The sequence below is a fragment of the Heptranchias perlo genome, chromosome 7, assembly GCF_035084215.1.
Source record: "Heptranchias perlo isolate sHepPer1 chromosome 7, sHepPer1.hap1, whole genome shotgun sequence".
In the NCBI taxonomy this organism is placed as follows: domain Eukaryota; kingdom Metazoa; phylum Chordata; class Chondrichthyes; order Hexanchiformes; family Hexanchidae; genus Heptranchias; species Heptranchias perlo.
In genome coordinates this window covers 56929639-56951457 of record NC_090331.1, presented here as the reverse complement: position 1 = coordinate 56951457, position 21819 = coordinate 56929639, and the positions used below count along the sequence as shown (strand labels likewise).

Below are 21819 nucleotides of genomic sequence, written 5' to 3'. Positions count from 1 at the left end.
GACCTCTGTAATGGTGCAATTTGTGTTAAGGGATTTGTCAGTGTTAAAAATGGTGCTGTAGAAACAGGGGCATTTATTTGCTGAGCAATTGTTGCCCAGTCCACATCCACGTAGTGATCTCACTGCATTGCATTGGTCCTGCTGGCTACTCATACTGTGAGTTTACTCTTCCTTCAGTTGTGAACATCATTACGTAGAATTACCTAGAATGTACAGTACAGAAACAGGTCGTTCGTCCCAAAAGTTCTGTGCCAGTGTTTATGCTCCACATGAGCCTCCTCCCACCCTTCATCTAACCCCATCAACATGTTTTTCTATTCCTTTCACCCTTATGTGTTTATCTAGCTTCCCTTTAAATGCATCTATGCTAGTTGCCTCAACTATTCCTTGTGGTAGTGCATTTCACATTCTTACCACTCTCTGGGTAAAGAAGTTTCTCCTGAATTCCCTATTGGATTTATTAGTGACTATCTTATTTATGGCCCCTAGTTCTGGTCTCTTCCCGCAAGTAGAAATATCTTCTCTACATCTACCTTATCAAATCCTTTCTTAATCTTGAAGAACTCTATCAAGTCACCTTTCAGTCTTCTCTTTTCTAGAGAAAAGAGCCCCAGCCTGTTCAATCTTTCCTGATAGGTATAACCTCTCGGTTCTGGTATCATCCTGGTAATTCTTTTTTGCACCTTCACCTGTGCCTCTATATCCTTTTTATGATATGGACCAGAATTGTTCACAGTATTCCAAGTGTGGTCTAGCCAAGGTTCTATACAAGTTTAACATAACTTCCCTGCTTTTCAATTCTATCCCTCTAGAAATGAACCCCAGTGCTTTGTTTGCTTTTTTTATGGCCTTATTAACCCGTGTCGCTACTTTTGGTGATTTCATGTGTTAGGCTGATGATTTTTAAAAGGTTAGCATTTATTACCAATAAAGCAAACTAATGAACAATATAAACATTCTTTAAAAATCACCAATCCACTATCATGAGGTCAATTGAAGGGAGAGTTACACCACAGTAAGACTAGTGAGGACACAGATCATGAAAGCATATCAGGAAAACATGGATTATCATGTGGATATATTCATTTGGCTCCAGTGAGACTGGGAGACAGTGCTTTAATGAAAGGAATAGATAAGAGGTTCTTGAAATATCTGGGAGAATTTCCCACTATAGAAACAGGTGGAAGGTTTAGGTAATCTATGCAGTCCCAGGCTAAAATTAACTGCGTTGGAAAGTCGAGCAGCTGGGGTTGGGAGGGCAAGCCTGCATCACCCAGCAAGCATTGTAATCAAAAGCAGAATAACAAACTTGTAAAAATTGATTCAACACCAAAGACAACATAGTGCTTTAATTAAAATGTTTAAAGAAGGAAATAATTTGTATTTATAAAGCATCTTACCACATTTCGTAAAACATCCCTTTACCCAACAAAGTGGAAAATTGTCCAGGTATGTCCTGTCTACTAAAAGCAGGACAAATCCAATCCGGCCAATTACCACCCCCATCAGTCTACTCCCAATCATTAGCAAAGTGATGGAAGGTGCCGTCGACAGTGCTATCAAGCGGCACTTCCTCACCAATAACCTGCTCACCGATGCTCAGTTTGGGTTCCACCAGGACCACTCGGCTCCAGACCTCATTACAGCCTCGGTCCAAACATGAAGAAAAGAGCTGAATTCCAGAGATGAGGTAAGAGCTTGATTGGCACCCGATCCAACACCTTAAACATTCACTCCCTCCACCACCGGCGCACTGTGGCAACAGTGTGTGCCATCTGCAAGATGCACTGCAGCAACTTACCAAGGCTTCTTCGACAGCACCTCCCAAACCCGCGACCTCTACCACCTAGAAGGACAAGGGCAGCAGGCGCATGGGAAAACGACCACCTGCATGTTCCCCTCCAAGTCACTACCATCCTGACCTGGAAATATATTGCTGTTCCTTCATCGTCACTGGGTCAAAATCCTGGAACTCCCTTCCTAACAGCACTGTGGGAGAACCTTCACCACACGGACTGCAGCGGTTCAAGAAGGCGGCTCACCACCACCTTCTCAAGGGCAATTAGGGATGGGCAATAAATGCCGGCCTTGCCAACGACGCTCACATCCCATGAATGGATAAAAAAAAATCCCAAAGTCTTTCACATACAATTAATTAATTTGAAGTGGAGTCATTGTTGTTACATAAGCAAATGCAGCACCCAATTTCAAGCATAGTAAAGCTTCATAAACAATAATGAGATGAATAACCAGTTAGCCTTTTTTTCAGTAGTGATGGCTCAGGGAAGAATATTGATCAGGCATAGTGGAGAACACCTTACTCTTCCTTGAATACTGATGTGGAGATGCCGGTGATGGACTGGGGTTGACAATTGTAAACAATTTTACAACACCAAGTTATAGTCCAGCAATTTTATTTTAAATTCACAAGCTTTCGGAGGCTTCCTCCTTCCTTAGGTGAATGTTGTGGAAATGAAATCCTCGAAATGAAATCGCATTTATAAATCACAGAACAATGCTTGGTGATTACAGACAGTCTTTTCAACTGCCCGTTGCCAAGGCAATCAGTGTGCAGACAGACAGGTGTTACCTACAAGGTCTCCGAATATACAAATCACCAAAAGAAAACACAGAGATAGAGAGGTAGAAACATAGAAAAGACAGCAACTGACCCGTTATATTAAAAACAGATAACATTTGTTCGCTGGTGGGGTAACGTGTAGCGCCACGTTACCCCACCAGCGAACAAATGTTATCTGTTTTTAATATAACTGGTCAGTTGCTGTCTTTTCTATGTTTCTACCTCTCTATCTCTGTGTTTTCTTTTGGTGATTTGTATATTCGGAGACCTTGTAGGTAACACCTGTCTGTCTGCACACTGATTGCCTTGGCAACGGGCAGTTGAAAAGACTGTCTGTAATCACCAAGCATTGTTCTGTGATTTATAAATGCGATTTCATTTCGAGGATTTCATTTCCACAACATTCACCTGAGGAAGGAGGAAGCCTCCGAAAGCTTGTGAATTCAAAATAAAATTGCTGGACTATAACTTGGTGTTGTAAAATTGTTTACAATTCCTTGAATACTGCCATGGGATCTATAAAGTCCACTTGAACCATTGGAACAGGTAGGCAGGGCCTTGATTTAACATTTCAACAAAAGACAGCACCTCTGACATTGCAGCACTCCCTCAGTACTGTAATGGAGTGGTAACCCAGATTATGTGCTCAAATCCTAGAGTGGGGCTTGAACCCGCATTCTTCTGACTCAGAAGCAAGCTCGTTACCAGCTGACAGTAAAAATGGATTTTAAGAAAAAACCTTAAAGGTGGTTCCAGATAAACATTCTTGAGCGAAGTATAATTCTGATGCATGTATAGAATTTCAATGTTGTAAATCACACTGCACCAGCTCTTGTTATGTTCCACACCTTGAGTAATATGTCCAGTTTTGGTTACTGAAACTCAAGGAGGACATTTAGGGCCTGAAAGCAGTACAGAGAAAAGCCAGGATTGGATGAACTTGGGCTTTTTTGTTTTGAAAGGAGGAATGAACAATATATATTTAGACTTCCAAGTAGAGTCGAGGAATTATTTAAGAAGTGGTTGGATGCCATGGATGAGAGAACTGGAGGATCTTTCTGGATGAATGAGCAAAAATGGGTTGAATGGCCTTTCTCTTGTGGAAACTCTGATCCAGGCCAAACGGTAGTTCAGTATTTAATCTGATCCAAGCATAAAACATAGTCCAATTATTCATGTTTTAATTGCTGAACACTTTGAATATCGTCATTCCGAAATATCTTGAGTTTTCTTTCACATGATATCATTTGTTGCCACAAAAAATCATAAATTACTTATATTTTAGATTCAGTTACTGTAGATTCAGTATGAGTGATTAAATGGACTCCAGTTAAGATGAATTTTTAAAAAACAATATGAGTGGCGATATTTTAATTAGTAGTCTATAGCCATGTAGTGAAAGATTTATCGGTATTCAATGAGTATTTTTGACTGCTTTAAACAAGGTAATGGGCCAGATTTTGCTGTGAGCAGCGAACGAACGACGTCGTTAGACTTTCATGTGCCCATAGACTTTCTATGGGGTTTTGCACAGAAAGTTACTGGAAGTTGGAGAACCGTTCAGCGCGGCGCCCTCTACAGGGCATCTGGGACCTGTGTGAACAGGGCAAGCAATTGTGTGTCTCTTTAACCAATCAGATTGAAGCATTGATAATGAGCAATGCAGCGTCTGAACCAGGAAGTGTAAGTTAGAATAGTGAATTCAATGTTAAATCAGGTACAGAAAGCGAAATAGAGAAGGAAAGAAGGATTGGATTAAGAGACAGAGATAAAAGAGACAGAAAGAAAAAGTAAGAAAAAACATTTTTATTTAAATTTTTTTTAAATGTCTGACAATAATTAAAAGCTGAAGGAATGAAACTCCACACTTGTAAAAGTTAATTTTCAGTGCCAGAGAGGTTGTTTGGCAGTAATTAAGACACCACGCAGTTAAAAGGATACTTACAATGGAATGGACAAGCACTAACCTTTTTTTGGCGTGTTTAGTCCGTATCTATAATGTAAGTAGAGGAATTTCACACCATTCAATACATTTGAATAATGAGTCAGACGCCATTTTCGCGCAGCTTTTGGAGGAGCAGCGCATCTCGGACTTCCAGATTTCCACATTTAACTGTGCATGTTAATTGAGGGTAGTGCGGTTGATGTGTATATGGACTTTCAAAAAGCATTTGGTAAAGTACCACATAATGGACTTGTTAGCAAAATTAATGCCCATGCGATTAAAGGGACAGTGGCAGCATGGATATGAAATTGCTTAAGGGACAGAAAGCAGAGAGTAGTGATGAACGGTTGTTTCACAGACTGGAGGGAAGTATACAGTGGTGTTCCCCAGGGGTCAGTGTTAGGACCACTGCTCTTTTTGATAAATATTAATAACCTGGACTTGGGTATAGTGGGTAAAATTTCAAAGTTTGCAGATGACACGAAACTCGGAAATGTAGTAAACAATGTGAAGGATAGTGATTAGACAATTCTATCTGATCCAGAAAGAATAATGTACATGCACACTGAACTACACTGGTGAAATGTGCAGACACATGGCAGATGAAATTTAACGCAGAGAAGTGTGAAGTTATACATTTTGGTAGAAAGAATGAGGAAATGCAATATAAACTAAATGGTACAATTTTAAAGGGGGTGCAGAGACCTGGGGGTGTATGTACACAAATGGTACAATTTTAAAGGGGATGCAGAGACCTGGGGGTGTATGTACACAAATCTTTGAAGGTGGTAGGACATTTTGAGAAGGCTGTTAAAAAAGCAAATGGGATCCTGGGCTTTATTAATAGAAGTATAAAGTACAAAAGCAAGGAAGGTGTGCTAAACTTTTATAAATCACTGGTTAGGCCTTAGCTGGAGTATTGTGTTCAATTCTGGGCACTACTCTTTAGGAAGGATGTCAAGGCCTTAGAGAGGGTGCAGAAGAGATTTACTAGAATGGTACCAGGGATGAAGGACTTCAGTTATGTGGAGAGATTAGAGAAGCTGGGGTTGTTCTTCTTAGAACAGAGAAAATTAAGGGGAGTTTTGATGGACGCATTCAAAATCACGAAAGGTTTTGATAGAGTAAATAAGGAGAAACTGTTTCCAGTGGCAGACAGTTCAGTAACCAGAGGACACAGATTTAAGGTGATCGGCAAAAGAGCCAGAGGCTACATGAGGAAACATTTTCTTACTCAGCGAGTTATAATGATCTGGAAAGCATGAAAGGAAGCAGATTCAATAGTAACTTTCAAAAGGGAATTGGATCAATACTTGAAGGGAAAAAATTTACAGGACTATGGGGAAAGAGCAGGGGAATGGGACTAATTGGATAGCTCTTTCAAAGAGCTGGCACAGACACGATGGGCCGAATGACCTCCTCCTGTGCTGTACCTACTATGATACTGTGTGGCCCCCGGAAGTTACGGTCCAATTTGCACAGAAATAACGGTGATCGCTGTTAGCCTCTCCATTATTTTTAAAGCAATATCCAGCCCATTAGGTACTTTAAGGTGATTACAGTGTTAGCTTAAAGAACACTTTGGCACTGTGTGGGTGAGAGTAATTTAATGTGACCAAGGAATGTCATCATGGAGCATGTAGGAATGTGGCACGAAGTAGCAGTGAGCCCCTCAGTCCCTAGTACAAGGTATATGCTAAAATAAAAGGGGTCAGAGAACACGTTTGCCAATTTGTTAATGCCGAAAAGACAGTAATCTCAGCAACAAAAATTAACAAATTATTAGATTTGCCTCTTGGTACAAGTAAATGCAGAAAAAGCGTTACTGTGAAGATTATTACTTTGATCTTAGCTTGTCTTACAATTATTGTAAAAATTGCATTACATTGGACCTTCATGCACGCTTTTACACAGTATAAGGAGTGAATTACATATCTATCCATTAAATGGATGTTTTTGCCTACATGATAACCAGAAAAATGTAGCAGCAATGTATACACAGATGTGATTTATAATCCAAACTTTATAGTGATAATTTTGCCATTACTTGCAGGTTAATTTGCTTTTATGATTCTCAAAGTGACTGTCAAATACACCAGAACAATGTTTTTTCTCTAATATCTTAGCAGGCAACAGGTTATTTTAATGTATACAGGGTTTATTTCTTCAATTATTAAAGTCTGGGTAGCTGTTGTACTGCCAACCATTCAAGTATTTGCCTTTGATAAAATCTTAATGTTTTACCTAACACCTTCCTGATGTGAATAAATAATCAGCACAGCAAGTGGGGCTGCTCAGAAGGGTCAGCAGCTGGTTCTTCTAATCTTTTACATCCAACTGAACACGTACAAATACAGATAACAAATTGTGTACGTGTAACTAAGGCGCTATGATACATAATTTTTTTTTCTATCAATATACCTGAGTATGTTTGTGATGCTCTCTTCATTGAGGTGTGTGAAAGGGGGAGAACAGGCAATTAAAATACTTTGAATACAATAACCAAACATTGCAGTTGAAGAAAATGCCACTATACTAATTTGCAATGCAACATTTTTATCTCTTGATTTGACCTCACAACCTCTGGATTGCTAGTCCAACAATATAACCACAGCACCACCATGCTCTGATGTGAAGAAAGGTTTTCTAAATGTTATCCAAATTAGATGGGTGATGCTTTCAGTGAGGTAAATTTCAGCAGATGGTAGCAGGAGCTCTGCCCATACCACAGTTGTGACACAACAGTTATATTTAGAAACAGTCACTTTCAGGGCGACACTGAAATTGAACCAGCAAATGTAACTCATTGAGCCAGTGATTAGACAATTCTATCTGATCCAGAAAGAATAATGTACATGCACACTGAACTACACTGTGTGTTTAATTGTCTGTGCTCTTGTGAAATGTCATCAACTGAAATAAGTTCAGAGACTGCATTAGGAATAGTGCCATGGAATTTAAAAGAAGCAAGTGACTTTAGACCTATAAAAAGATGTAGAGAAGAGGACACCCAAACAGCTGTTTTTCTTTGACATGAGTCTGAATTTTAATGGTGTGATTCTCATACCAATAATTCTGTATTTCTAGCAGTTGTACTCCAACATTTCAAGTCATTTGCTAATCTTAAGCAAGAGTTATAATGCTAACTAAAATGAATCATTACTCTTTACCCTCTATTGTCCAGTGTTTTCAATGAATCTTTGCAAATAGCAAATTTGCAAATGAAAGATTTTTTGTTTCAGTGTGAAGTATGTGCTTATCATGCAAACATGGAAACCCATAGACAAGTAAAAAAAAAAGCTGGTTTACAAAGAAATTATATCATGAGACCATAAATGTTTGATATGCAACTCTGTGACTGCTGTAATTTTAAGTTTATTCACATAGTATAGACATTAAAATGAAATTTAAACAGTGATGCAGCATGTTAGGGTATCAACATATGCTGCCAGGAAGTGATGGGATAGAGACTTTATTCCTCACTCCACTGAGTTCTTAGTGTAAAATTCAATGCCGTGGTGGTAGGAGGAGACAGGGTGGTGGGGGGAGGGGTTCAGACTGGATACCATTCATCTTCCCACAGAGAGAGGAAAAATGACAGGGTCAGTCATCCCTACACTCCATTCTTATATCTAAATTAGAACAGCATCTGGAATAGGTTACCCCCTTACCTCTTGACCAAAGGTGATGGGTCATCTGGAGAAACTGAAGGGTACAATAAATGATGGGGAGAAATTTGAGGGTGAATAAAATGCAAGGGTAGTAACTTTACCTCTTGATATACAGTAGCTGTCTTTGAAAATGTCACTAAACATCAGTGCACTTGTTCCAAATCTGTGGCTAGCAATGACGCATAAAACATTAATATCATAGGCCTTGAAGTAATGTTGTAAATTTGCCCATTTATTTTAAACTGGTTAATACATTTGATAGAGTAGTGGACAGAGTCATTTCAGATGAATGTGCAAAGCATTCATATACTATAATCCCACAGCATAATTTCAAGACCAGAGATTTTCAACATTGGGTTAGAAATTAGTCTGGGCCAGTTCAACTCGGTGCTGCACAAGCAATGCACGCCCAAGACCTTCCCAAGATTGCACCTTGGGCCTAAAGTATATCTTTGCGGCCAGCTGCCGGATCCTGACACGCCTCCACAGGCAGCCCATCCCACAAGAAAAAATCAATGTCAGGCTGCCAGAAGCTGCCTCAGGTAAGTTCCGGGAAGGGATTCAGATCAGGCAATGGGTGGGGGGAGGGGGGTGGCAGAGGGGTGCAATCTTCTGGACTATGGGGGCAGGGGAAGGACCCCTGCTCCTTCTGGCTCCACAGAGAGGTTTTTAAAAAACTTTATAAACTTACCTGGAGTTGGCGGCCACAGGGACCACTAAAGAATCCTGAACAAATGTCATAGAGGGGTCCTTCAACTGGCATTAGGCCCCTCATTAACATATTTAACATATTAAGAATTTAGCAGTGGGATCAAACCTGCGCATATTGGGCACAGGCAGTCCTACTGCTAAATTGGTACGCTTTGCGCCCGTTTTATGCCTAAAAAACAGATGCAACACATACCAATTTCTACCCCAATATGTCCGACAAAGCATTCTCTATAGAAGTAAAGACTTAAATGAACGATTTAAAAACACAGCTGGAAAAGTCCTAAAATATATTGCAATGACACCACCTTTTTTACCCTTTAATTTACAGTTGAGCTTCTTACAGTGTAGTCATTAATGCCCTTCAAACACAGTACTGCCATTGTTAGTTTGACTTTCCACAACAGCTGACATTGGCACTCATTGGTATAGTGTGACAAATTTCTTTGGCTATGACCTACTGCATTAGTATCCTAGGTTGGAAACAAGCTGACAATGCGTCCATCCCATCCTATGCCTCTGTCAGCTTACTTCAGGGGACAGGGCTCTGAAAGACTTAAAAATTCTTCTCTCCTAGATGCAGCAAAATTAATATATATTTGCATTACCACAGAAAACTGAGGCTACAATATCTGTTACCGGTACCACAGAATGATTCATTTATGTAAAGACTTACTTTTAACAATTAGGTATAATCCCTATTAGGTAATATTGGAATGGCAAATGACAACCAGCTTCTTTATGACTGCATAATTATAATGTATTTAATTATCATTGCCCTGATTGTATCAAGAATGTTTTGATCTAAGTCTTTATAGCTCAATTTTAAAGTTGATCTGATGAATAAATAATCCTGTAAAAATATATATCTTTAGTTAAAGGAATCCTATAAAGAGCTCAAGAAAAGGTTTAACAACTTGAAATTTAGTTATCTGAAGAAAAATGAAAAATCTCGCAATCTGAAAGCTGTCAGAAATCAAGCCCAGCAAGTTGAAATATATACTGAAAAAATTGAGGTAACGCTGTGAACTTATTTTCATCATTTTTAACCACTGCACTTAAACATTTGGTGTAACTAAATTCTGCCTTTGTTACACACACGCATGTGTATATATGAATTTCTGATGTGTTTTCTGTGTTCAGATATTCAAAAAGAAAATGATTCAGTGTGTGACAAAAATCACTACAGTGCTAGAAAAGCAAATCCCCAGAGCAGAAGTAAATCCACTTGAACAATCCCTAAATGAATTACAAAAACAGGTGAATGAACTTGACAAGACAGTGGAGGAATACAAACAAAGCTTGGACATGACTATGCATTTGCAACAGGCTATGGAGGAGGTATGTAATGCAGATTAAAGTACTGGTATATATTTAGACCTCATTTAATTTTTGCCTTAGGAACAACAACATGGGAAAGATCACTATCTTAGTTGAATATTACCAACTTTATTTTATTATCAAGTTGCCAGACTATTATTCACTCCACAGCTGCTTTCTGCTCATTAGACTGATGGGAAATGAAAAGGCTTTGCAAGCATTTTTAAAACTCAGTATATTCTTTTTATATTAAATATGAGCAAAAACCTTCAATCAAAACCATGCATATCTGAATACCAGAGAATCCTAATTTTATTTTTCAGTACGGAAACGGGAGCATGGAGATGAGCCACATTTTCAAATTGTCCTTGAAATACAGGGAGTGGCACCAAGTTTAAGTATTTTTGTTTTTGCCTGGGTTTGGTTTGGGAAGTTTTTCACTTATCTCTACGAACAAATATATACTGGCTTTTCTCTGTCCTTTCTCTTTGTAGTCTCCATTACTGAAGGGGCTACTGTGCTGTAACTTTTTTCCCCTTAAGGCCTTTTTCCCCCTACTTCCAGATGAAAAATGAAATGCATGGGGCTATGGACTTCTATTATAGTAGTTCTGTATTTGTGCATTATAAAATATATTTATGGCTTCAAGCTACATGGCAATTTGATGGATATAAGAGAGACAGATAGCATTCAAAGTGACCTAGTCCAATTAAGTGGATAGTTTAAGGAATGCCATATGGCTTTTATTGTAAATGTTGGGTTATATACTCATTAGCAAAGGTGGATAAGGGATGTGATTGTTGACCATTTATTGAATGCATCTGTAAAAACAAATTGAAGCTGTTATCAACAAGATGATTTCAGATGTACTCAGATTATAAATCAAAAACCGAGTAAAAGCACAGTAACCCCTCACTATATGAAGTGGTGTATGGTGGCATCTAAAATAATACAGCATTTATGCCTCCTTCAATAATGGAGAGTACATGGAGAAGTGACAGAGATTTTCTACTTTTCTAGACTATTCAAGGTCTGTGGAAGGAAAGGGCTTGATGTGTTGAATGGCCTTTTAGTGTTCCACAGGTTCTTATGTAAACCTTGATAGACAGAATAAATTTTCTGGACACACAAAATGATGACAGTAATGTTTCATTTTCATAAATTTGTGTATGTATATGCACTATTAAATATATCAAGAGTTAACAATTTGCTTATTTACAATATACATTTCAGAGTCAGTTTTGGTGTGAAGAAGCAAGTGGTACAGTTGTTAGAGTTGGGAAGTATTCTGCTGAGTGCAAGACAAAGGAAGCAGTGGGAATTCTCTACAAGCAATTTGAAAAGTTTGTGTGGCCTACTGTACCACAACAGGAGGAGAGAATCCAGCAAATCACAGAACTGGCAATGCGACTATACGGTTAGAGCTAATAACTGCAGTATTTTAAAACTTTTTTACACTCATCAAGCTATGCAACGTTAATGTAGGGGATTGGAACTCTTGCCATTTTGGGCACTCCAGATTAGTCTAGAATGGTTAGATGCAGAGTAAATCTTCCTTACTCTGTCCCAACAATATTCTTCAACTTTCTCTTCCCCAACAATGTGCCTCAACCTCAGCTGCAGAAAGAACACATCCTATTACTCCAGTGTATATATTTACAAGATGCAGTTGGATATGCCAGCTGCCTCATTTCCTCTCTGGGTGAGAATGCCAACCACAGTCGCTTAAGGAAAAGGTTTTTTGCTGTGGCCCCATACCTAGAATGAACTGGATTGACACTGCCCAAGCTCATTTCACAAAAGATCCTTACAACAGGCCAAAAAAATTTCATCCCTTCAGTCTAGGCTGGAGTTGAACCCAGGTTCTAGAGATGAAAGGTCAGGGTCTAACCCATTGCACACCCAGTCTTAGTTTGATAGCTTTTATGGTTGTTTAAAGGTTCACCAGCCATTTTTAAAAAAATTACGCCTCTGCGAAACATCTTGGGATGTTTTTCTATGTTAAATGTGCTATATGAATGCAAATGTTGTTGAATACTTTTTCATAACAACTATGGATGACAAAAGGGAATATGAAAAGGTTAGGAAAGAAGTCAAAAAATAAATTAGAAAGGCAAAAAGAAACCAGGAAATTAAATTATCAAGGAATATCAAAAAAAGTAAAGTATTCTACAGACACATAAATAACAAAAGGAAAATCAGGATAGGGCCACCAAGGGATACACACAATAAATTCACAGGCAATGACAGCGAAATGGCAGAAATATTAAATAATAACTTTGCTTCAGTATTTACCAGGGAGACTAATATGGAGGGCATGACATTAGAAGAAGAGAACAAAAAAGATGTAAAGGCATTTAAGATAAAAAGGGGAGAGATAATTGATAAACTAATCAAACTTAGAGAGGATAAAACCCCAAGTTCGGATGGATTGCATCCGCACATATTAAAAGAAGTTAGGGAAAAGATAGCAGAGGCACTATTACATATATATAAAAATTCATTAGAAAAGGGAAAAGTGCCAGAGGACTGGCGGACAGCTAATGTGATTCCTATATTTATGCAGGGAGATGGAACAAGTCCAGGAACCATAGACCAATTAGCTTAACGTCAGTGTTAGGAAAGATAATGGAATCCATACTCAAAGATGTAATAGAGAAACATCTAGAAACTGAAAATATAATAAAGAATAGTCAGCACAGATTTCAAAAGGGAAGGTCATGCTTGACCAATCATACTGAATTCTTTGAAGAAGTAACAGAAAGTTTAGACAAGGGCAATGTAGTAGATGTAATATATTTGTATTTTCAAAAGGCCGTCGATAAGGTACTGCATAGTAGACTCATGACTAAGGTCAGAGCAGGTGGAGTCAGGGGACAAGTAGCAGAATGAATAATAAGCTGGCTACAAAACAGAAAACAGAGAGTAGGGGTTAAAGGTAGTTACTCAAACTGGCAAAAAGTGGGAAGTGGTGTTCCACAAGGATCGGTGCTGTTGTTCACCATATACATAAATGATTTGGACTCGGGAATTGGAAGGATAATTTCAAAATTTGTGGACGACTCCAAATTGGGGGGTACAGTTAATACTGAGGAGGACTATGACAAAATACAGGAAGACATCAATAAACTTGCAGAATGGGCGTGTAATTGGCAAATGAATTTCAATATAGATAAGTGTGAGGTGGTACATTTTGGTAGGAATAATAAGGAGGCCACATACTCCTTGGAAAATATGAGTCTAAATGGGATAGAAGAGCAGAGGGATTTAGGGGTACACAAATCACTAAAAGTAGCGACGCAGGTTAGTAAGACCATTTTTTAAAAAAAGCAAACCAAGCACTAGGGTTCATTTCTAGAGGGATAGAATTGAAAATCAGAGAAGTTATGCTAACCTTGTATGGAACCTTGGTTAGACCACACTTGGAGTACTGTGAACAGTTCTGGTCTCCACACTATAAAAAGGATATAGAGGCACTGGAGAAGGAGCAAAAAAGATTTACTAGGATGATACCAGAAATGAGAGGTTATACCTATCCGGAAACATTGATCAGGCTGTGGGGCTCTTGTCTCTAGAAAAGAGAAGACTGAGGGGTGACCTGATAGAGGCCTTTAAGATTATGAAAGGGTTTGATAGGGTAGACATAGAAAAGACTTTTCCACTTGTGGGGGAGACCAGAACTAGGGGCCATAAATATAAGATAATCACTAATAAATCCAATAAGGAATTCAGGAACTCCTTCACCCAGAGAGTGGTAAGAATATGGAACTCTCTACCACAAGGAGTAGTTGAGGCGACTAGCATAGATGCATTTAAGGGGAAGCTAGATAAACACATGAGGGAGAAGAGAATAGAAGAATATGTAGATGAAGAAGGGTGGGAGGAGGCTCACGTGGAGGATCAACACCGGCGTGGACCTGTTGAGTTGAATGGCCTGTTTCTGTGCTGTACATTCTTTGTAACGAACCAATTCAGGCAGCTCCATACTTCTTATTGTTTACAATTTTCTAATTATTTATATATCCATGAACATCATTGGATAGCATTATGAATGATGGTAATTACAAGATAACTTTATATTTACTACTTACTTTCAGTAATAATGTAGTTGAATAAAATGATCAATTGATTTACGAAGGGAACAATTTTCACAGGAACTTGTGATGATTTATTGGAACTGGAGATAAATAGTAAAATATCCATTGCTTTAAGTTAAGATTTATGTTTTGTGCTGTGAGAAGATGCATCCATGTGTCTACCAAATAACTAGAATGAAGCGATAAGAGATAAACTTCATTCAGTACCTCCTAACAAAAAGAGTGAAGATGAGAATAAACCACTAGCCGTAGTAAAAGTGATAGGCCTCGTAGGTTCTCTGTTCCATTTTACAATGTATCTGAAATCCTGTAAACGGCTAAATACATTGGACCTGAAAATCCACAGTAGTGCCAGGGTAGGCCATTGGAACAGCCATAAACTTGGCTGGGACCCAGATATGCTGGTCCAACCTTAAGGACCTAGTGTACGATCAGTGCAGAAAAGCCTGGCTTCATCAGGTATGCCTAGCTGAAAACAGCAGAAATGGGATCCACCTGAGGGTCCAGCCTGGGGTCAGGGCCTGAACCCCCGAAGATGAGAGGGCCAGAAATTTTTTTGGGAGGGGGTTTGAAGCGACCCCCTTTGCACTGGCCCTCGTATCTCCTTCCTTACTCGGTTCACCCACATGGCTCCCCGTGGTCTCTAGGGCTGCTACTTCATGGGATTCAGAGGTCTATTGTTGTGGAAAGCACCAATCATGACCTGAGATTCCCGACGGTTATAGAATCACAGAAAGGTTACAGCACAGAAGGAGGCCATTCGACCCATCGAGTCCGCGCCGGCTCTATGCAAGAGCAATCCAGCTAGTCTCATTCCTCTGTCCTATCCCTGTAGCCCTGCAAGTTTTTTCCTTTCAAGTACTTATCCAGTTCCCTTTTGAAAGCCATGATTGAATCTGCCTCCACCACCCCCTCGGGCAGTGCATTCCAGATCTTAACCACTCACTGTGTAAAAAAGTTTTTCCTCATGTTACCTTTGGTTATTTTGCCAATCACCTTAAATCTATGTCCTCTAGTTTTCGACCCTTCCGCCAATGGGAACAGTTTCTCTCTATCTATTCTGTCTAGATCCTTCATGATTTTAAATACCTCTATCAAATCTCCTCGCAACCTTCTCAGTTCCAAGGAGAACAATCCCAGCCTCTCCAGTCTATCCATGTTACTAAAGTCCCTCATCCTTTGAATCATTCTAGTAAATCTTTTCTGCACACTCTCTAAGACCTTCACATCTTTCCTAAAGTGCAGTGCCCAGAACTGGACACAATACTCCAGTTGTGGTCAAACCAGTGTTTTATAAAGGTTCCATCATGACTTCCTTGCTTTTGTACTCTGTCTCTATTTATAAAGCCCGGGATCTGTATGCTTTTTTAACTGCTTTCTCAACCTGCCCTGCCACTTTCAATGATTTGTGCACATATACCCCGAGATCTCTCTGTTCCTGTACCCCTTTTAGAATTGTGCCCTTAGTTTATATTGCCACTCCTCGTTCTTCCTACCAAAATGTATCACTTCGCATTTTTCTGCACCAAATTTCATCTGCCACGTGTCTGCCCATTCCACCAGCCTGACTATATCCTCTTGAAGTCTATCACTTTCCTCCTCACTGTTCATTACACTTCCAAGTTTTGTGTCATCTGCAAATTTGGAAATTGTGCCCTGTACACCCAAGTCCAAGTCGTTAATATATATCAAGAAAAGCACCATGATATGGGCCACCTTTTCCTTTGAGAAAGAACATAAGAACATAAGAAATAGAAGCTCTCTGCTTCCTGTTACCTAGCCAATTTTGTATTCATGCTGCTACTACCCCTTTATTCCATGGGCTTCAATCTTGATGACAAGCCTATTCTGCAGCGTTTTATCAAACATAAGAACATAAGAAATAAGAACATAAGAACATAAGAACATAAGAAATTGGAGCAGGAGTAGGCCAATCGGCCCCTCGAGCCTGCTCCGCCATTCAATAAGATCATGGCTGATCTTCTACCTTCGCTTTCCTGCCATAACCCCATATCCCTTGATTCCCTTAGTGTCCAAATATCCATCGATCTCAGTCTTGAATATACTCAATGAGTGAGTATCCACAGCCCTCTGGGTTAGAGAATTCCAAAGATTCACAACCCTCTGAGTGAAGAAATGTTTCCTCTTCTTGGCCCTAAATGGCCGAACCCTTATCTTGAGACTATGACCCCCTAGTTCTAGACTCTCCAGCCAGGGGAAACAGCTTCTCAGCATCTACCCTGTCAAGCCTCTGAATTTTATTCTTTGAGGGGAGGAGCAGAAGTCATGAGTATTAGCCTGAAGGCTGGGCAGAGACTTTTCTGAGCTCCTACTGTTAACTCCCTCAATTTTCGTAATAGAAAGAAGTTGCCACTTGGGTAATGTCCAAATTGTGTGTGACCAGTTGCTAAGTATCTTTCACGTGAATGTCAGATTTGCTGTAAGTTGCCACACTGCCTTTAGCTTTCCCTGAGATGGCTAGTGAATGAACTTCTGAACATGACCTTCTTTCTCCATTTCTAGTTCCTCTTCTAGTTTCAACCTGAGAGGTGGTTGGCTGCTCCTGTGGTACAAAAGACTCATGGGACTGAGGTGGCCTTCCACTCATGAAAACTTTGTACTGAGAGGGAGCTGCTGTTAGCTGCGACTCTGGGGCTGGAACCTAGGAAGCCTCCTACGTACCACTTGCATGATGGCCTGAGGGGGCAGGCTGAATGCCTGGGATGTGTTGCTGTCCTGAGACACCTCAGCCTCAGGCAAGTGCATTCCAGCCATTGCCATTGAACTGTGCCTTGGATCTGTATGTCCACTCATCAGCGAGCTGGCTGGTCCAATGTTAGCTATCAGATTGTCAAAGCTCTGAGAGGCAGCAGCCTGTATTTCCAGCCCCGAGGATCTGAAAGCCAGTATGCAGGTATGGTTTATTCTTCGCTACAGTAGTCTGTGCTTTCATGGAGATGGAGCAACCGGTTCCAGGCTGCTTCTGAGATGGGGGGCTGTAGCGGATTCCAATGAAGCTACCATATGCTCCATTGATGCCTACAATGAAGAAGAAGTATCCAGGATGTTGCCACAAATGAGTGTCACACCTGTCAGTTGCTACAAATCCTTGGAAACGGACCTCAGGTGTGATGTTCCTCAAATATCTTTCTTTTCAGGTGAGTACCCGTGAGATCTGGATCACACAGCAGCCTTCTCCTCTGCCTCCACTGAGAAGGTGGAGCATCCATTCCCACTCCCCATTCCTCCAGCTCCCTCATGTTCTCTGAACCACCCAGTGTCACATCCTCACTAACACTATCTACTTCCGCCCAGGTGGCAGTATCTGAGCTGATGCATGGGAGTGAGAAAGCAATGATGCGGGAGGTGAGATCAAGGTGGTCATGGCAGAGAAACATCTGGGAGAATGTTGATCCTGGAACGTTTGTGTGGTCTTTTCCTCACCGTCCTGTTCTCATCATCATTATCATAGTAGATGAAGACAAAATTTCCGCCCTCCTCCTCATCATCATCATCATCATCATCATCATCATCCTCCTCTTCCCCTTGTTACTGTAGTAGATCTGCAGTCAAAGAGGGCATAAGCTAAGAATGGGTAATCATAACCCATAAGGACAGAAAAAGCCACTGTGCTACTTCACAGGGATGCCGTGGTGACTGTGTAAGTGTGTGCCCACTAACCTGCCTGCACTGTCCCACAGACTTCGCCATCCCCAACGGACAGAGCAGATTATCTCCCCAACAGTTCCATGGCCTGCTCATTGTCGGGGGTCAGCTTTCTGATGTTCAGAATGACCCCTTCGATCCCCTGCCTTTCACAGGCATTATGGGCAAGTTTTTCCTATAACAAGACTGACTGAATTAGGTGAAAGCTACCCATTAAGGGATGTCTCCCAGGTGGCATCACAGACCTGATAATATAGGTCTGCCTATACCCTAGTGGTTGCCCAAGTGAAGGAAGGGATTTGAAGGTTCTGCATGCAAGTAATTGCTGTTAGAAGAGATGGAAACACATACATTGTCAAATCCTGTTATTGAATCCCTCAGCCACAGGTGCAGTGTGAAGGGTAACTTGTGCAGCTATTAGTTTTAGAGGATGAACAGTGTGTTAGTGCCCATGGTGTTCGAAGAAGAAAAGGGAGAGTGGCCGGCGTGTTATTTTGCCTGCCCTCCTCAGGTTATTGAGCCTCTTGCTGTACAAATCTGCAGTTCTGGGGGTGAGAGAGGTGGCACTCAGTGCTACTGTTACCTCCCCCCACGTGGCTGGCTTCATACCTATTTGCTGCTTCCTACCATGGAAAGTCAGCAATCTTTCTTTCCTTTGCTACATTTCACCCAGGAGAGTTTGTAGGTCAGCTTCATTAAAACTTTGTACTCTCCTGCCTCTTTAAAGAAAGAAAACAAAAGATTTGTATTTACATAGCGCCTTTCATGACCTCAGGATGTCCCAAAGCACGTTACAACCAATCAAGAACTTTTGAACTGTAGTTACTGTTGTAATGAAAGAATGTCCTGCTCCCTTCTTTGGGTGCCTCTGCCAGCTCCACCACCTGCAGCAACCCCAGCAACCCCAGTTCTCTGCTAAAATCTCCAGACTTTCTAGGTTCTTTAAGGCCTGTGCCTGAAATTTCCATTGCATTGCCCGCAGCAAAGTCCTCCCATGTTACATGGGAGTTGTGCTTAGCCAATGCCAAAGGATATGAAAATGAGCTGACCCCACGATTTATGGCGGGGTCAGCATGGAGAGGATCATCGGCCGAAAGTGCTGTCAGTAGCGTGCAATGCCAGTATAAATAGCCCCATAGATCATTGGGGCCTACAGTTCTAAATTTGGACTTTTTTCCACCCCTCCAGGATACCCGTTGAAAAGGAGTAATTGCACTCATCCCTGCACCCAATTGCTATGGTCCCGGTGTCCGGCTTCCAAACCTGTCACCATTTTTGATATTCCAAACTCACTGCTATTTATAAATAGGAATTTATGGCATACAAGGTTGCGGTTCCTTATCATATTGCTGTTTCAGATTCAACATTCAATCATAGATACTTCCAAAATACTTGATTTGCAAGATTAATTTGATTTAGGTAGCTGCAAGCATGACAACTGTCGAGCACCATATAAGTTAAGGTATAATTTCCTGTCAGCTCATCATGAGTGGGTTTTAATGTATGTGTACATCTATACTGGATCACCCAGGCAGACAGGAGGAATTTCCCTTGTAAAGAAATGCATTGCAGTCTCATTTGTCACCGTGATTTAAAGTGGACATATGTGCCATGCTACTAAATTTCACTGTCACCACTGATAGTGTTCTGCTTAGCAATATTTTTTACACTGCCCCTGCGTTAGGATTTAGAATTAGGAGTTGGGGGGGGTGGGTGGTTGTGTAAACACCTGTAAGGGAGCCTGCCAATTTTCAGTCTGCTAACCTAAATGGACAGAAAATTCGGTGGGCTCCCTGATGAGCGCTCGCTCCTCCCCATCCGATATTCCTCTATTCACTATGCCTGGGTGATCCATTACACCCAGGCACAACCTCAGGAAAATCTGCTCCAATCTGTTTTTTTAAAATTTTAGCAATGCAGTATATGAATAGGTCTCATTTGTAATCTAGTCAGATCTCACAGATTAATTATAAAGGTGCAGTTATCTAGTTCACTACTATCAAAGGCAACATATTTAAACTGTCTGCAAGTAAAATCTTGTCTACCTATATTTACACAATTATTCTGACAGCAAGCATTAATAGTTGTAATGTAATTCTTGCACTCTATTTCTGCTTGCTTCTTTCTAAGTTGGCTGATTAATGGTTATTCCATCTACCCTTTCTATGGTATTATTTACAATAGTGAAATGCCAAGATAACTCCAGAGTTTGCATTATAGTTAATAATTGGACGGATAAGCAATTAGCTTTAAAGATACAAGTTGCTTTGGGTAAAGATTTATCTATCTGTGTAAAGAAGTGACCAACTGCGCTGGACGTATAAAAGCTGATTTTCCTCTGTCCTTCCTCCCCCCACCCCCTACCCTTTCAGAACTTACGGAAAGACAATCGACTTCTGACTTGATTTGTATCAAGTACTGTAAAATCATCTTTAAAAAATGCATTGGAATAGCCACTAATGCATTTAGATATCTATGACTTTGGGTTTCACTTTTCTGTTCAAAGTGACCTTAATCATAATACTTCTTACAGATCGGTAACTTCAAATTGCAAGAGGATGTTGTTTTATAACTACTTTAATTAGCCTGTAATTACCATTTTTATAGTAAGCTTCCCCAGGCTACAATTGTTCCATGGATTCAAAAATGCCCTTGTGTTGTCAATATGCCAACACTTGCCAAGCAGCAAAATCAGCATTCGCTAAATTTTTTTGAATTCTCAATATTAATGCTTATAATGTACAGACTAATCCACAATTAAAGGTAATCATACAAACCAGTAATGCTACTGAATTTGTATGAAATCTTACTGTACCTGAAATCTCAGCCATTATTTGGTCTTTATCTTTCTCCTATCCCAAGATTTTTTTTATTATATACTGGCACGGGCTTGGTGGGCCAAATGGCCTCCTCCTGTGCTGTAACCACTCTATTATATTATCAGTTCATAAATTTCTGAGTAATTTATTGCCTTAGATAACTTATTGACATGGTAAGCTTTTATTGCTCACACAGTTGCATGATAATGACTATGTGGCTGATGCAGAGATATTTAAAGATTATTTTATGTTGTGAGGTACTGGTTATTCACCATCTGTAGTTTAAAGAGTAATCATGTACCGTATTGAATGTAATATACATTGCAAATAAAAACTACCTGCAACTGAGAAATGTGTATTTGAGAATGGAATTAGATTTGGCTTCCTTCATTCTGAAAGGCAACGCTGGCTTAACATGTCTATATTCACATCTAAAGGTCCTGAAGAAGCAAAGAAACTTGTGAAGAAAATGGTAACAAAGCACAATGAAATCCTTGAATCTATAAAGGAACTATGCAATGGCTTAAGAGAGCTTGAATCAAAACTTCACAATGTGGTAAGCACAAAAATTGTTTAGGTATTATTTTCCAGTCTTATTGTTGATTATAATGGATGACTGTCTGTACTGTTACAAGGAATTGAGGATAAGCAGATTGATCTGATGGAAGAGACCACAGATCACAACCTTTAATTGTCCTGCTGTCCTCAATTCTCTATTATAGTGCAAGCAGAGTCCAATATTATTCAATCATAGTTTCCACTATTGTTTCAACAATGAATTGTTCCATCAGTCATTTGAAATAAAGTACAAAACCACGTTAAAATGTCCACAGCTCAAGTATGTAAATAAATTCCCTCGTTTTCTTACCCTTACAGTTTAAAGGAACTTTTGTAGAACTAATGCGTCACTTAGTTCATTTGTAAACATGTCTACATGATGTCATCATTGCAATACTTTTTGTATTTCCTCCAATAAATGTTAAATTCTTGAAGCAAGTGAATCCATTTTTTT

The 21819-nt window shown here is 39.9% G+C and overlaps 1 protein-coding gene across 2 annotated transcripts in view; it reads left to right on the top strand.

Annotated features, from left to right (window-relative positions):
* Nucleotides 1-21819, top strand: part of ccdc141 (coiled-coil domain containing 141) — a 142329-nt gene that overhangs the window by 104820 nt on the left and 15690 nt on the right. For both annotated transcript variants that reach the window (XM_067987652.1, XM_067987651.1), the window contains exons 18-21: nt 9781-9921; nt 10049-10246; nt 11459-11642; nt 21245-21363. In XM_067987652.1, coding sequence (XP_067843753.1) covers nt 9781-9921; nt 10049-10246; nt 11459-11642; nt 21245-21363 — 642 coding nt within the window. The remainder of the gene's footprint in view (nt 1-9780; nt 9922-10048; nt 10247-11458; nt 11643-21244; nt 21364-21819) is intronic.